The 18,626-nt window shown below is 31.6% G+C and overlaps 1 protein-coding gene across 1 annotated transcript; it reads right to left on the minus strand.

Moving 5' to 3' along the window:
• Positions 1-11,783: 11,783 nt before the first annotated feature.
• LOC107939551 (tubulin alpha-3 chain) lies at positions 11,784-14,541 on the minus strand. Its single transcript, NM_001327431.1, is given in 5 exon segments — positions 11,784-12,402; positions 12,783-13,291; positions 13,755-13,954; positions 14,041-14,255; positions 14,429-14,541. Coding segments are annotated over 5 exon segments (1,350 nt in total). The 3' UTR covers positions 11,784-12,089.
• Between the last annotated feature and the right edge of the window lie 4,085 nt (positions 14,542-18,626).

The raw sequence follows: 18,626 nt of genomic DNA on the forward strand, positions 1-18,626 counted from the left end.
ATGAATTTAGTAGTCAATGGGGTAGTGATTGAACTATAAAATATCTGAATGTTTTCGTTATTGTAACACCATTTACCCGTATTCAACGTAGGAATAGGATATGAGGCATTATCGGGCTTACATCGCAAGGAAACATACAATTTCGAGTCATAAATTTCAACCAAATTAAAAACCATTTGTATTCGATCATAAAGTCCCTAATACGAGCCTACGAGGCCTGGTACATGCTTTGGAAGTGGTTTAGAACTAAACTGATAACTTAAGAAATTTTTACAAAACTTAAAAAAATTTTACCATATCCAGAGGTCACGCGTCCATGTGGTTTGGGACACGCCCGTGTGGGCAGGCCGTGTGGTCACAGACGCCCGTGTCCCTAACCCGTGTAACTCTTTGTTTTGTAAGGCATGAACAAATTGACGTCACATGGCGAAGTCACACGCCCGTGTGCTAGGCCGTGTGGTTAATTCAATTTTCATAAAATAGGTTCAGACTTCACACGGTCAGGTCACACGCCCATGTCCGGAGCCGTATCCCTCACACAGCTAAGACACACGCCTATGTCTCTGCCCCCTATGCTCAATTTTGAGCATTCTGTTTCTCATAATTAAGGTGCGAGGGACACACGGTCAAAACACATGCCCATGGGATAGGGGCGTATGTCATACACGGCCTAGACACACGGCCGTGTGTCTACCCGTGTAGACAAAATAAAGGCTATTTACCAAGCCTTTTGTCACCCTCATTTACACATACACATAAACAAATTCAATGGCATAAATCATGGTATACTTAGGCAACCAAAACATCCACAATCATGGCCAACACATGTCAATGCAATGCCAACATCTATCATGCTCAAGACATCTCATTATGCCAAATCAAACATACCAATTTCACATTTAATAACACCACTAAAACTACTTTCAATTTGCATTAACTTATCAAGATACTCTAAAATACCAATGAATCGAACTCCTCTATTTCACAACAAGTCATTTAGCCACATTCAACACAAACCACATCACCAAGGTACATTGGCACATACATGCATATATATTAATAGGTTACAATCAATTTAACCAAAATGAGCCAATTTACATGGCCAAATACCAAATCAAGCCTTTAACTATTACTAGCCAATACATTTGGCGAAAATCATGATGACACATATAACAAAATTACCAAGTCTCTATACATGCCATATACTCAAAATATTAAGATCACCGATACCTAAAATGACAGTTTGATAGAGTGATGCGGTCCACAATGATCTCCAATCCGAGCTAGCTTAGTGACACTGTAAAACATGGAAAGTAAAGCGAAGTAAGCTATCTAGCTTAGTAAGCTCATATGAAAGAATTAAACAAATCTTATCATACATTTAACTTTCAAGTCATAAATATAAGACAATGTAATTTACCATAATCTCATAACCATAGTTCATTCCATCACAAACTTATCTTGAAATCATTATTTCACAAATTTAAAAATCACAGGCTTTATGTACATACTTGTACCATCTCGTAATAATTTCATACTTATTCTCTTTGTTGACATACCCAATGAACCACTCGGAATAATAATATTGAATACTCAGGAAACCTTGCACACAAGGTGTCACATATGTAGCCATTGCTACCTCTATCTCATAACACATAAATGCTCGCTCTCGAGCCATTAATGGGCCTGCTCACACAAGTTATTAGTCAAGACGTAGTTACACAGTGCTGTTCACACAAGCTTTCAAGTAACCGCAACATATGCCAGTATACTCAGCCACTGGTAGGACGTACAGGACCAGCACCCAGATCACATAACATAAAACCCTAGTGACATGTCACTTGTATCCTAATCTATTCCTAAGGTTCAATTAGGATTTTTTGCTTATCAAAACGTCGTCAAACATGTTCGTAGAGTTGTTTACACAATTCATACAAAATTAAAGTATTTAAAATACAATTATAATAAAGTTGATCTACATACGAACTTACCTCGGTTACAAAAACGATGAAAATGATCTATTCGTCAATTACTTTATTTTTTCCTTGATCTACACCCGAACTTCATTTTTCTTAATCTATAATACCATATTTAACTCATTTAATCATCAAGCTATTCAATTTATTCCAAAATCACATTATGGAAAAATTACATTTTTGCCCCTAACATTTCAACAATTTACAGTTTAGCCCTAGGCTCGTAAAATGGATTTCATTCAATTTCATCAAACTCAAGCCTAGCTGAATATTACTTGTACTCATCATAGCCCACATTTTCCATTTGTTAACACTTTTCTACACATTTTATAATATTTTACAAATAAGTCCCTATTTGACGTTTTTACCAAAAATCATTTTACAAATGTTGTTTAACAAACAACATACATGCATTTTCTACCATCAAACATTAAAATACAAGCATATTCAACATGGGTAAAATTTTAGACTTCAACTTTCTTTTGAATTAGTCCTTGAAATAACTAGATCAAGCTACAACGATCTCAAAAATATAAAAATCATAAAAAACGGGACAAGAACGGACTTACAGTCGAGCTTGAAAGCTTGGCCAAAACCCTAGCTAAGGCTTCTTGTAAAATTCAGCTATGGGGGACTAAACTGAAGAAGATGATCTTTTATTTGTTAATTTTGTCTTTATTTACCAAATTACTAAAATGCCCTTAATGCCTAACTTTAAAATTTCACCTAGCCATGTCCATTTTTGTCCATCCTAGAGTATAATGGTCTAATTTCCATTTAAGGACCTCCAATTTAAAATTTGATAGCAATTAGACACCTTTAACTTATAGAACTCAAATTTTGCATCTATTGCAATTTAATCCTTCTTGTCAAATTGAGCACTCAATTGATAAAATGTCTTAACAAAATTTTCACACAATTATTCTATCATGCTGTAAACCTTAAAGAAATAATAAAATAAATATTTTTAATTCAAATTTGTGGTCCTGAAACCATTATCTCGATTTGGCCCAAAAATGGGTTGTTACAGTTATGGTCGAGTATCTTACAATGATCTTCTCTGGGTATTCTATGTGCTCTTTTATCTTCAGAGGCATATGCTATTTTTTATCTTCAAATGTGGTTCTTATTATATGGGAATGATTGCTAATCATAATGTTAGGCAAAGGTATAGTTAGCTTGGTTGATTAATGATCGGCAATGCTCTATTATTGAGATTCTATTCAATTATGTTTTGATAGAGGACTTGATGGCAAAAATCATGTGTTGTTATTTTTCTACTTATACTGGTTGTTGCTCCGCTTCATGTGTATAGGATTTTTGTTGCTTATGTTACAACTGGTTTTAGTACGTTTAAACGATATTCTTTTTCTGGATTTTTCTTTGGAGTTTCAACAATCTCTTTATAAATCAATATGTTTTAATTATACCGCATGGTCTTCAATAGAAATAGCTTGATGTGGACGAGTAAGTCTGGAAGGCTCATAAATTGCATATTGTGACATTATAGAAAGGGGTTATATTCTCATAAATTTAGTAAGAGCTTTACATCTTGGACTTCTTTATCCTAGTTTTCTTATTGTTCTTATGGTCTATTTTATCATATATGGTTCATCTACAAAGGACATATATTGGTTTAAGATTATTACATATGTTACGCATATAATTCTTGGTTGGATCATGGGATCACAATGATGCAGATCTCAACATTATAGAGGTCATGTTGCTATACTTGTTCCTAAAATTATATTGGGTTTTTCTTATTTATTTTGGGATGCATTATTTGTACTTGAGGCATTATTTTAGCTATACAATTGTAACTTCTATCTTATTAAAGCACCATGGTTCATCTAAGGGAAGATTTTCGTAGAAAAAAGCCAAATAATATTTCTAAATTATCTGATGGTTGTGGCTTCAGTATGGTTCAATGCTTTGATGTTAACTATTGAAATAGTTTCATTATGTATCCAACTTTTAACTTTCAAGAAAGGATGAATAGTGTTAACAATTTAGACGGTAAAAGATCAAGTATAGCATCGCATTTTAATTCTCCTTACACAGATGATCTTGAATCATGTCAACAAGTCAAAATGGGATGCTATATTTCGTGTGGATTAATATAGTTATGATGACTTTTGATTGGTAATACGATGGAATTATGATAGAGTTATGATTGGATTTTCTTGTTGACAAGAAAGAATTGATTGAAGCATTAGTATCAAGTTGATAAAATCGACTCATTTATTTTTTTCAGAATAGATTGTTCACTTGATGAAATGATTGAATTATATGTATTTGAGTTTATCGTATGTATTTGAGTTTATCTCTAGATTTGAGAATAAATTTCACGAAATCATGGGCAAGGAGACCGACTGTCAGAATGGAAAATTCAAATTTTAGAAGACACGATAGGAGGATATGTCGACCAGATTAGATCTGGTTGAGAAAATATTATTATGGGTTAAATTCGTTTTGATAATAGCAGTTATCATTCTTGTATATAAATGTTACTGTTTGAAGCCTTTCATGGATGGGATGTAGAATCTTGGCATGCTAGCCAGATGAAGCGACAACAAGTTAGTTTGTTCAGAGTAACCAGAATTATTGTTGTTGTTGAAAATTTTTAGACGTGGATGTATTAGAAATTTCATTTACAAACTGCTATGAAATTTATGAAGTTTTAGCTAAACTCTATGAATTAACTAATATATCTGGAATCTAATGAACTGGGTTTTTGGTTATGTTTCGACAGATGATTTATTGGGAATTTCTCTGTAGTTGTACTACTAATGGTAAAGCTATGACAGGGAAGCATCAAAATTTTTTAGTCAAGTCAGGTATCTACTTTAGTCTCAAGTAGAGAGGAATTTATTGTTATAGTAACATTTCTTTCCGAAGATCTTGAATTAAGTAGAGAATTTTTTAGATGCAGGGAAAAACATTAAATATGTGCACTGAATAATTTTGGGATTTAACGGTATATCTTATATGAAGTAGTTCATAGTCTATTTGATTTATATCAAACATGGACAAAGGTACATATCAGTTTAAGACAAGGCCACTGGTCTACAGGATAAGAACGGAAATTTTCAGAGTTAATTTTGAGATGTCTGTTATGTCTATAATTCAAGATAAAATATCAAGTGCAGCTATGAGTTCTGGTTAGGAATAAATTATGATAGATATTTGTTTTGGACTACCTTGAAAAGGTGAAAGAAAGATTTGAACTGAAGAACTGTTATCAGGTGTGAAATTTCGAGAACAAAATTTTCGTAAGGGGGTGGGCGAATTGTAACAACCCATTTCTCTATGGTGTCGGAACAGTGGTTTTTGGACCAAAAATCTGACATGCAAGTATATAAATATTATTAATTTGTATTTACGAGTTTTATATGGTGTATTAATAAAATTTGATTTAATGATTTATGTTAAATGGAAAAACAATTAGGTTCAAGTAGTAAGACCCTAAGTCAAGTGGTTTTAGAAAATGAGGTATCGGAACCTCGTTTCTATAAACCGAGCCATAAATATTTTATAAAATATTTATGGAGTATTATTAATGTCGTATTAAAGTTTCATTAAGAAAATTTGAAGTTTAAATGGTTAATTAAGTAAAAAGAACTAAATCATAAAAGGTACAAAAGTTGAGTTCTATTTCCTAAAAGGGTCTAATAGCTATGAAATTTTTAACTAAGGGACTTGAATGGTAAATAGACCCTTTATGGTGATACTGGATGTTTATGGACATGGTTTATATGTAATTTTGATGGTTTTAAAAGGTTAAAATGGTAATTGAATAATTTAAATTTAAATTAAACTAAACTAAACTAAATGGACTTCATCTTCTTTAATCTCCTTCACCATTGAAATTAAGAAAGAAAAAAGCCATTCTTGGTGCTTGAAGGTTCGGTCAAGTTACCTATGTGCATGTAAGTGATTTTAAGCCTCGTTTTTAATGATTTTTATATTTTTGAGATCATCTTAGCTTAATCTAACTAGCCCGGAAGTCAATTTGCAAAATCGTTAAAGGTTAAGGGACTTGCCATGAATGTTTTTTAATATTTTTTGAGGTTAACTGATGAATTATTGATCTTTGTTATGAAATAAACAAGTTTTGTTAAGTGAATATTGATGAATTTTAGAATTAGGGATTAAATTGTTAAAAGTATAAATTCTAGGGTTTTATTATAAAATGATGGTAAATATGAGTTATTCCAAGGTCCCTTATGATTGTGGTTAAGTTGGATTTAAGTTAAAATGGTTAAATTGTAATATATGAACTTAAGGACTAAATTATGAAAAAGTTAAAATGTTAGGGGCAAATTATTCATTTTGCATAAAAATGAAATATGGTTTAAATTGAATTCTAGAAGTCTTTAATTGATTGAAATTATCCAAATTGATCAAGATAAAACACTTCGGACTTAGATCGAGAAAAAGAGTTAAAGCTTCGAATTAGTTCGATTATTTTACTACACCCTGACTATTGAGGTAAGTCCTTATGAATGATTATCAAATTAATGTTGTTTAATTTGAATGTTTATTATGTTAATTTTAATGTAAATGGAGTAATGTATAATTATATCAACGTTATGATGAAATGACGGATGCTGAGTCCCGATTGAACCTTAGGAATTCGTAGGATATAAATGACATGTCATTAGGGATTTCATGTTTCAGGTGCTGGTCTTGAATATCCTACCGGTGGCTGAGGTCCTACATTTGTTGCGGATACTCCACAACTCGTGTGAGCAGGATCGTGTAGCTTACATTCTGACCCACAACTCGTGTGAGCAGGCTCATTTCAATGTAAAGGAAAGGTTACGGTTATATGTAAAGGCACACTTCGTGTGAGCTTTCCCGAGTGTCTGATATAATTCTAGGTGGTTCAACGGGTTTGAAAAGAAAAGAAAATGGTAAGTGTTTCAATGGAACGTATCATGAATTGATGAAAGGAATTATGAACTAAATAATGTGATTACATGTGTAATTTTATTTACTTTTATGGATGAATGTAATTATGTCATGGACAAGCAGACTAACTTGTGAATTGATGATATTATTACGCTTACACTAAGCTTTTGGAATGGAATAGTGAGTAAGTAATGAATGATTCATAATCTTATGAAAAGGTTGATAAATAAATGATATTAATGAGCTTAGTAATTTGGAAGATTGATGGTGCTCCAATAGGCCTATACCAAGCTTATGACAATTGATAATGGTTCATGCTTAATTTCTAAATTGTATTAATGAATTGGTAAATTTATGTTTAAGTTTATATGAGCTTACTAAGCATTATGTGCTTACGTAGGCTTTTTTTTCCTATGTTTTATAAATTATCAGAAGATAGATCGGTTTGGAAGCTCCTCGAAGACCTATCACACTATCCAACATAAATATCAGTAGTTTTTGAATGTTTTGGCCAAGGTTATAATGGCATGTATAGTTGGACTTATAATGATGTTTAATTGAAAGTTTAATAGATGATTTGGTATGTATAACTTGTGCAAGTTGTCTTGGTTGTTACCCTTTGATACCTTGTAGGATTGTGTCATTATGGTTAACTTAAGATGCATGATTTGAATGGCTCAAATGGTATGTTTGAGGTGATGTGTTAATGGTTATGTTTATGGCATGTTTTGGTAAAAAAATGAACTATATTTGATGATGGAAATGTGTCCAAATATGCATGTTTAGGTAAGTCTTGATGATTACATTTGAGGTGCCTTGAATGGCATATTAGTTAATTGATTTTAGGACTCTTGAATTGATCATTATATGTATGTTTTGATAGGTTTTTGATGCCTAAAGGTTTATGCATGTTTTGGTGTTGGAAATGACTTGATTTTGGGAAAATTTATGTCCACACGACCTGAGACACACACGGCCTGGTGACACGGTCGTGTGTCCCCTAAAGGTCTCCTTGCATGCAAGTCAGTTAGTTACATGGCCTAGCATATGGCCTGGTACACGGGTGTGTGGGGAAATTCGAGTGTTACACGGCTTGGCACACGGGCGTGTGACGCGGTCATGTGACCTTACTCAAAGAGTTACGCGGGTGAAGACACAGGCTGGGATATGGTCGTGTGTCCCTAGTTCGAAGGTTGCACGGCCTGAGACACGGGCGTGTGTCTTAGCCTTGTGAGGCACACGGCTATGTGACCCCTATAGTCAAATTTTTGTAACTTTTTCATAAACTTTCCAAATGATTTCAAATTGGTCCCGAATTGTTTCTATGTTATTTCTAAAGCCTCAAAGGCTCGATTTAGGGACGATATGTATGTGAATGATTATTTATGATAATATGTTTATGATAATGTATGAAATGTATGCTTAAGTGTTTCATTTGTACGGTAATGCTTCGTAACCTTAATCCGGCGACGGATACAGGTTAGGGGTGTTACATTTCATTTAACCATTCTATTCATTTATGTTCTAACGATAGTTGGAACGAAATGGTTTTCAAAGTACGAACTGAAGGTTTTTTTCATAAGCAATATGTATAATTAATATGGTTTTCAAAGTACGAACTGAAGGTTTTTTTCATAAGCAATATGTATAATTAATCTTCATCATAAAGCCCCAAATTCACTCTCCCTTTCCCGTTCGAATTAAGCCATCTGTGGACTCCACTACGAAACCTGAACAAGACTTCACTCGTGTTCAAACACAAAAGCGCTTGAAGAAGGTTTTGGCCATTGAACCTAATTATGTCTTATTGCAATCTTGCTAAGAGTTGAATTATAATCAACAATTTTTTTTTTAAATAAAACCTATGAGGATGTCATTATTGACCTCTGGATAATGAGATTGTTCCTACACTTCTAAATATCCCATAAATAAAATCATCACAAACAATATGTTCCAAGAGATACTAATTGACTCTAGGTGCTTGCAGTACAGTTCCATTTTAGCCAAACTGTTAGAGTTTGTGTGACCTGAATCTTGTCACTTGTTGAAGAAATAAATACAGTGACAAAATAAGGAGATCTGTATGGGTGAGAGGCCGAGGATTTCTACGTAAAATCTGTATTTTCTTTTTCCTTTTCTTATTTCTTTTCAATCATTCTATTGCCATTATTAATGTTTATTATAACACAAACAAAAATGTTAGCCTCGAAGAAATCTGGTTGCTAAATATTTATGATATGATGGATAAATTATTTCTATAGTTTATTTATTTATTAATGCTTTTTGGATAATGGGAATTTTATGGGGTGAGGCAGGCATTTGAATTGCAAATGTAGCTCATTTTCATATGGTGGAATTTATCATGGGTGAAAAATAAGTTATGCCTTTGGTCTATCTTTTTATCAGTTTGACTCTTATATTTTATTTTTGTTATCACTTTGGCCCCTTACTTTTATTTTGTTAATCCCTATTGTTCTAAACTAAATTTTCTTTAAAAAAATTAAACCAAACAATGACATTTTGCCACGTGTCACAAAAAAGAAAAAAATCACCTAAAAATATTAAAAATATAAAAAATTAAAATTAAAATTAAAAAAATCCCAGCAATGTTAAAACTCAAAAATTATAAAAAAATAATTATTTTTTTCGAAAATTATAAAAAAATTAAAATTATAAGCATGCAAAACATTAAAAAATAAAAAATATATTCATAAAATTTTAAAAAATAATGTTTATTAGGAATTTTAGGTTTTTAAAAAAAATTAGAATATTATGATTTTTTAAGAATTTTATGGTATTTTTTACTTAAAAAACTTAATTTTTAAACAAATATATAAAAATTTTCATTAAGAAAACGCTAAAATTTCCCAAAAGAATACCATTTTTTTTTAAATATCATAAAATTCTAAAATTTTCTAAAGCCATAAAATTCCAAACAATTTTTTTTAAGTTTAAGATTTTTTAATTTTTTTTTTTGCAATGCCGGTTACTTATTATTTTTTAAAAGATTATGATTATTTCCAAAATTAGGTAATGATTTAATTTCTTATTTTTTTTATAATTTCCACAGTTTTAATATTTATGGGATTTATTATTAATTTTTTGAAAAATCTCAAAAATAAATTTTAAAAATTATAAGTGTACGAAGTTGTAAATTTTTTTAAAAAAATTCATAAAATTTAAAAAGTAAATTTGTTTGGAATTTTAGGTTTTTAGGATATTTTTTATTTTTTATGAAAAAAATTAATAATTTTAGCGTTTTTTTTTGTGGGGGGGAAATTTTTGGTTTTTTTTTGTAATTTTATGATTTTTTTATATTTTAAAGAAAATTTGAGATTTTAGTAAAAAAACTACCATAAAATTCTTTACAAAATTCATAATAATATTAAATTTTCTAGAAAACCTAAAATTCCAAATATATAATGAAAATTTTTAAATTTTTTTTTGATTTTTTGCATACTTATAATCATAATTTTTTATAATTTTCAAAAATAAATTATGATTTTTTATTTTTACTAATATTTTGAATTTTAAATATTTTAGTTTTTTATTTTTTATTTTTTATATTTTTTTAATATTTTAAGTTATATTTTTCTTTTTCTTGACACGTTGGTTTAATTTTTTAACAGAAATTTCAATTGAGGTAATGAAGATTAACGAAATGAAAATATAGGGGTTAAACTGATAAAAAAATAATATAGTTACCAAAGTAATATTTTAACTATAGTATAAGGGCAAAAGTGATATTAAGTTTTTTTTTAATTAATAATTTATTCATCAAGTAAACAAAAAATTATGCATAGTTATCGGCATTCGTACCGTGAGCTTCATTTAAAAAAATTTAGAAATTTTTTTATCAAAATATCTAATAATTTACTAATTTTATCGGTATTTTTAAGGATTTATTTATGATGATGATAGGGAGAGGGGGAGACGTTAGCCACCATTGTTATTGGTTTCATTTTATTTTATTTTTAATTGTTTTCTTTGATTTTTTTTATTAAGAGTAGTTAATTTTTAGTTCTATGAAATTCGATGTTTGAATTGAGAGATTCAAAACTGTAATTTAATTCTTGTTTTAATATTTGCTTTTTTTTTTTTTTTGAAAATGATAGGTACTCTCAATGTATTGTGATTGGCATCATTTTGAGAAAGGTTTCTCATTCGATGTTTGGAATAATACACAATTGGTAAAATAAAAATAAAAATTCAATTCGTAGTTGTCGATTTATTTTACCAAATAACAAATTGGTGTGATTCAATTGATTATATGGTTGGGTAACATGGGATCAAATGATATAATTTAAATGGTGCACACAATTGAAATCATTAATTAGAGTCTAAGTGCATCTCATTTGCAAAGCTATCAAATAATTAAATTGTCGAAATCTTTAAGGTTACTTGATTGATAAGGGTTAATTGTCAGTTAATTTACAACTAAAAAAGAAATGGTGGTTTAAGACAATTCCTTAATCCCTTTTAACTGATTTATCATCGAGTGAGAAAACATCCATAATCAATTCTAACATTGTACTCGCTTTTGTTAATTTGGTTTATTCTACTCTATTTTAGAATTTGGTACTTACTTTTTAGATTTTATTTGGTTATTCTGGTTATACTTTAAACCCTCGCAGATTCACACGTCTTAATCAATGTGAGAACAATTATAAATTTAATTTATTTTAGACGCAAGGTTTTTATTTTTAGTAGATTCCTTTAAAAAAGAAAGATTGCCTTGGTTGTGGCTGTTATACTGCTATTTTTTTGGGGCCAAGAGTATATTTCTTCGTATTGGCCCAAAAGCATCTTTGATCTTTCAGACATAAAAGTATTTCTAACAAAAATAACACGCAACAGAATCTAAAACATCACTCCATTGACAGCATAAAAAGGTTTTAGACAATCTTTCAACACCCATAGATATGACAGTTCTAAACATGAAAAATAGGATAGCTTATTAGGCTATTCATGTTCTTATGAAGCATCTTTCAAAAGTAAAAGACAAGCATTTCTAACAAAAATGACATGCAAACACAACTCTAAATTTATTCCATTAATAGCATGAAAAGATCCTAGGCTTATTACATGCATAATTTCACAAACCTCACACATATAAAGAACGATAGGAAGGATATAGGAAAAGAGGGTGGGCATACCCTGGGAACCGATCTTCAAAATAGATGATTTTGCATAAGCACATCAATATTCTTCACCTTCCTCTTCATCATCTCCACCTTCAGCACCAACTTCTTCATAATCCTTCTCAAGAGCAGCCAGATCCTCACGGGCTTCTGAGAATTCACCTTCTTCCATGCCCTCGCCAACATACCAATGCACAAAAGCTCTCTTTGAGTACATGAGATCAAACTTGTGGTCAATGCGTGCAAACACCTCAGCCACTGCTGTATTATTGCTTATCATGCAAACAGCTCGCTGCACCTTAGCAAGATCTCCTCCAGGTACAACAGTTGGGGGCTGATAGTTAATACCGCATTTGAAACCAGTTGGGCACCTGCAGAACCCATCAAGATTTCAGACAAAAAGGTATATTTACATCAGACATGGCTACCTTCAACACGATTTGCTTCAGTACATAAGCAATATATATGATTACTTATTTCCTTAGCAATCCAGAACCTCCTAAAGAAGTAAATATAGGTATCTCAGTATATTGCCGGTGTAGCATTACATGCATAGGAGATTTGAGTAAATCAAACTTTAAGAACAAAATTCTGGTGCCAAGATACCGTTACTAAATTATTTAAGTATTCAAAGACGATAAGGAAACAAGGACCAGAACAACTTGACTTTCAACAGAATTGATTTTGAATGTAATAAATAAAACCAATTTTTGTAACCATTGAACTACTGAAGCAGAGCTTTCCATCTTACCAGTCAACAAACTGCACAGTCCTCTTTGTTTTAATAGTAGCAACAGCAGCATTAACATCCTTGGGCACAACATCTCCTCGATACATCAGGCAGCATGCCATGTACTTCCCATGCCTAGGATCGCACTTCGCCATCATGCTTGAGGGCTCGAACACAGCGTTTGTGATCTCAGGAACTGATAACTGTTCATGGTATGCTTTCTCAGCTGAGATAACAGGCGCATAAGAAGAGAGCATGAAATGGATTCGAGGATAAGGCACAAGATTGGTTTGGAACTCTGTAATGTCCACATTAATGGCTCCATCAAACCTTAAAGAAGTTGTCAAGGACGATATGATTTGAGAAATCAACCGGTTCAAATTGGTGTAAGTTGGTCTCTCGATATCGAGGGATCTCCGGCATATGTCATAAATTGCTTCATTGTCCAAGAGCACAGCCACATCTGTGTGTTCAAGAAGCGAATGAGTGGACAGAACGCTATTGTAAGGCTCCACAACTGCAGTTGAGACCTGCAAATTTAACAAGAAAAAACCCAAAGAACAGTCCAACACAATTGAGTTTATCAACTTTCATTCAAGTCCCAAACCTTTGATTTCATCAAAGTGTATCATTGAACTTCTATAACTAACATATTAGGTCACTTATTCTAATTCCATTAAATAATTTTACTGCAAAAGCTGTCTTAGCATGCACATATGACTTGCTTTCCACGCATAACCAACTTTGGAATTTCATGCTCGGTAAGGTATGCACGATTAACCAACTTTTCCATTAGAATTACTTTATGGACTTAGCATAAGTGACCTAATTTATTAATAATAGAAGTTTAATGGTTAAATTTGATAAAATTAAAGGCTTGTGATCTACATGGACCATAATGTAAATTACCCCCACATAAAAGTTTCAAAGGCTAAATGGCAAACCGAAAATGGTGATTTCCATGAGTTAGCAGCAACCAAAACAGCTAAGTACCTGAGGCGAAGGATAGATGGTGAACCCAAGCTTTGACTTCTTTCCATAATCTACCGACAAGCGCTCCAACAACAAAGATCCCAAACCAGAACCAGTTCCACCGCCGACAGCGTTAAACACCATAAAACCTTGCAGACCAGTGCAGTTATCAGCTAACTTCCTAACTCGATCAAGGCAGAGATCAACAATTTCCTTTCCAACTGCAAAACAAAAGCGGAATCAGAGTAAGGAAACAAACAAACAACACCAAAATGGAAGCGAAGTGCAGAGAAAGGATGTTTGTTACTTGTATAGTGGCCTCTGGCAAAGTTATTAGCAGCATCTTCCTTGCCAGAAATAAGCTGCTCAGGGTGGAAAAGTTGACGATAAGGGCCAGTCCGCACTTCATCGATAACAGTGGGCTCCAGATCAACAAAGACAGCTCTCGGTACATGCTTTCCTGAACCCGTTTCGCTGAAGAAAGTGTTGAAAGCATCGTGTGCTACACCGACTGAGGTGTCACTGCATTCACCATTAAGCTTCTTCAGCAAAACACATTAGCAATGCCATTACAAGAAAAGAACAAAAGGAGGAAAAAAAACAGAGAAACCGTTATCTCATGACTAGATCCAAACTTTTTGTTAAAAGGGAAATAAGTTTGGAATTTTGATCCCAAAAACAAAATAAAATAAAACCTGGGCATGGTTCCATCAGGATGAATTTCATGTTCAAGACAGTAAAGCTCCCAGCATGAATTCCCGACTTGAATCCCAGCTTGACCAATGTGGACGCTAATAATCTCTCTCATCTCTTCTTTTTCTTTCTGCCTAAGGTCAAAATAAGTAAAGATCTGGAACTTAGAAGACTCGATACAAAAGGATCTGAGTTAAATCTGATCAGATCTAAATAAATTTGTTAGGGAAAATGGAATGGAACTATGAATGCAAAGGATAATGAGTGAACTGAACTAGACTGAAGGCTGAGAAGATACAAATATACTAAATATCTGCTTTCATTTCCCCTATTTAAGGTCGGCAGCTAATGCAAAGTTTCGAAATTTATTCTCTAAAAAATATTGTATACACCAATCACATTTCACTAATTTCATTAATTATATGATATAATTTTTCCATAAATAGTTCAAATTAGAGGTGTGCATGAGCTGGGCCAGGCAGGGTTTGGGTTTGGGTTAGGCTCAGCTAAAAATTTAGTCCCGTTTGCTAGGCCCGGGCCCGGCCTGGCCTAAAAAATAGGCCTAAAATTTTGTTCAAGCCCGACCCGAATAAAAATGTTAAAACCCGAGTTAGACTCGGCCCACCCATGTTAATTTTTATATTATTTTTTATATAATTTTAAAATATATATAAACTATTAAAAATACTAAAAACATCAAGATAAATATTTCTCAACATATTGAAAATAAATTTTAAAAAATATGTATACTTAAATAACACTAAAATAGATGCAACTTAACAAGGAAATGCTTCTAAAATAATAACAAAATTAACAAATGTGTTTAAAATAATAAAAAAATTAACAATAAAATAAATTTTATACAATATCCAAACAATAACAACAAAATAGTAGCAACATAATAGTAAAATAGTAGCAAATAGGGAGAAAACAATAAGGAAATAATATTAAAAAAATAGATTTTTTGTCATGTAGTGAATTTGGGTCGGGTCGGGCCAGGCTCGGGCCAAAAATGCCTTACCCGAGGCCTGACCTATTTTTTAAACAGGCCTAATATTTTTGCCCAAACTCATTTTTCGGACCTATATTTTTGCCCAAACTCTCTCAAATTTCGAGCGGACTTTTGAGCCAGGCCGGGTGGCCTTACCCATGCACACCTCTAGTTCACATGACATTTCTTTTATAATTGAAGTGGGAATGCACTAAATTAAATTGGTTTAACACTAATGTATCATTTTTTATGGTATGGGAAGTAATAACTTATTTTTTATAGGGAGTAATAATTTATTTTGCCCTCCACTTTATAAAATAGGTTATTTTAGTTTTATATTTAATCTTTTATTTTTTTATTCTTTTAATTTGTATTTTTTTTACCAAATCATTCCAGAACTAATGGAAAAGTTATCGTTATTAATTTTACCGACGTAGTATACACGTGAATTGTCTCGTAGATGACATGTTGTCTCGAAATAATTCAATTGATGTGCAAGTATACACAAGTAATAAAGAAGTAAGTAACAGTTATCGTCTTCATACGGACTGTTTATACAAATAAAAAATTGCAAAATTAATCCTTATTGGTTGGTGATGAGATCAATTAAAGTGTGATGAATTTCCTAATTATACTAGATTAACCTAAGTATGATTAAAATTTAAATTAAACGTATGATTAAAATTTAAATTGAACACAAAAAATTAAAAATGTAAGTTTTTAAGAGTAAACACAATAGCAAGCACGTGTTCGAATAATTGTCTTTCCCAACTTATAATTATTAACACTACTAAGAGATGTTATGGAGATTTCGTGGCATATTGATAATTTACTAAACCTGATTTTACGAGTGCTTAGCTTCTCTCAAAGACCTAAGCTTAACCTTTTAGTCAACATATTTCTATGTCTAGTCCGACCTTAAGATTACCTTTCCAACCATCGTCTAAGGAATCACACTTATTAAAATATTAAGTTTTTCTAGTATATGTCTATGTCAATTAACTTAGCATTTTAATAAGTAAGTGACCGCCTATAAACGTGTTACTGTTTATAGTCAAAATAACACACTAAAAATTTATAAAATTAGAATAGCGTTGTCCACAAGCATACGAGTCAAATTGTAATATAGTAAAGTTTACAACGAAACATTAGTAAGTATTCCGAGAATCGTACCCAATGGATTGCAGATTTGATAAATTAATATTAAAATAATTATAGAAAATAATTACTAATCTAGTTGAGTCACGAATTAGTAGTGTTAATCCAAATTGAGATTTTAATTAAACTATTTAAATTAAATAACCTAAACTAACCTAATGGAATTTCATATTCCTAGTGTAAACAATGCGAGCCTCTAGCCTATGATCAATTAAATCATTAATTAATAAACAAAAGATTAATTAATCTCAGAATTCATGTTCTAATATGAATTAGCTATTAATTAACTAGTATTGCCTCCCTACCTCTACTAATTAATTAATCAACGGATGCTCGCTTATCTCCTGACCTCACTTTCTCCATAAGGATAAACGATGATTTACTCAAATTGGTTTATCTCCTGATATTGTCTCCCCTATGATAACTTCCTATGGTTGTCAAGCTTAGGGTTTAGGAAAGTGTAATCTATACCAACTACTCTTATTATGAACCCTTATTCTTTTGTTAATTAATTGAATTAATTAATTAAGTGGTTCAATAAACGAATCATGCAAGATATGAATAAAGCACAAGATTTATTCTAATATTCATACAAACATTAGTTGATCAAGTTAACGAAATATAAATAAAAGAATAAAATAGAAGAGTAGAGAGAATGCTCATGAATATATATTGAAGCGCGGATCCAAAGCAATCTTCGCTCGCAATTGTCTTCACATTAGAATAGAAAAGTTTTAGCTACACGAATATGAAAAGAAAATAAAACAAAATAGTAAAACTATCTACCTAAGTCTGCTTACCATTCTGGTGACATTAAGGCGTTTATTTATAAGCTACAAGTTGCTTGGTGACCACTTAACCTATAACATTGGGATTCTAATAAATAAAATATTCTGATAAAGCTATGGTCTAAATAAGAAAATTTCACAAAAGTGTTGTCCAAGGAAATCAACTTCATTTTGGTCAGCCACGTTGCCACACCAAGGAAGAACTCATCAGGACATTGCCTCGTTGGGACGTGGAAGCCTTCATCATTGGGACATCGCGCTCTACTTCCTCTTGGGATGTTTCTTGGTGTCATGTAGTGCCACGAGATACTTGTGTCGCACCATGACGTTCGTTCCTTGCAATCTTAGGCTTGAAATGACTTCTGCACACTTAATAAACCTATTAAACTTCCCAAGACCCGAGTCGGACTTACGAGTCATCGAAATGGAAAAAAATGCGTAAAAATACTTATTTTATTAATATTTTTATTCCTAACATACTAATATCGAAAGTACAATAATTAATTATAAAATAATAAGAAAACAAGCTCGTTAAGTGTAGAAATGACTTAAAATAACTACTACAAGTGACATCAGGTCACTTACCCCCACACTTAAGTCTTTACTTGTCTTTAAGCAAATTAAACAAAATAAAAACTAACACTAAAACTGAAAAAAAAAAAAAGAAAATGAATATGTAATAAAATGTAATTGAGCTAGCTTGGTACATTAGATTGGATCGAAGCATCGACACTAGAGATATTAGCCTAAATATATAACTCTAGCTAGAAAATTAAACAATTCAAAGTTATTTATACCTAAATAGATTAGTTCAGTAAATTACAAAGTAAAAAAATTAAAGAAAATTAAATATAGATCTCCATCAAAATGTATATATGAATATAATATTTATTTTTGTAAGGTAAAATCAATTCAAATATTTTTTCCTACTCAGTTTATTTTTGTCCATGCTTTGAACTCTAATGCAATAATATTTTCTCGATAATCCTTTATGATTTTTTTAATTGTGTCAATGTGATTAAGATTTTTCTCAGGCACTTTGTTAGGATTTTGACCCGATTAAGCAGCGAACAAGTAAAATAGCGGAATAAATTGAGAAATTGAACACACAAATTTAATGTGGAAAAATCCCTCCAAAGAGGATAAAAAACCACGGGCAAAGATAATTTTACTATAATGGCAAAAGAACGAAGAGTTCAAAAGATGGAGATAAAAACTAAACCCCGAAAACCCGAAAACAAAGAACCCACAAAACGTAAATAC

The sequence above is a fragment of the Gossypium hirsutum genome, chromosome A06, assembly GCF_007990345.1.
Source record: "Gossypium hirsutum isolate 1008001.06 chromosome A06, Gossypium_hirsutum_v2.1, whole genome shotgun sequence".
Taxonomy (NCBI): Eukaryota; Viridiplantae; Streptophyta; class Magnoliopsida; order Malvales; family Malvaceae; genus Gossypium; species Gossypium hirsutum.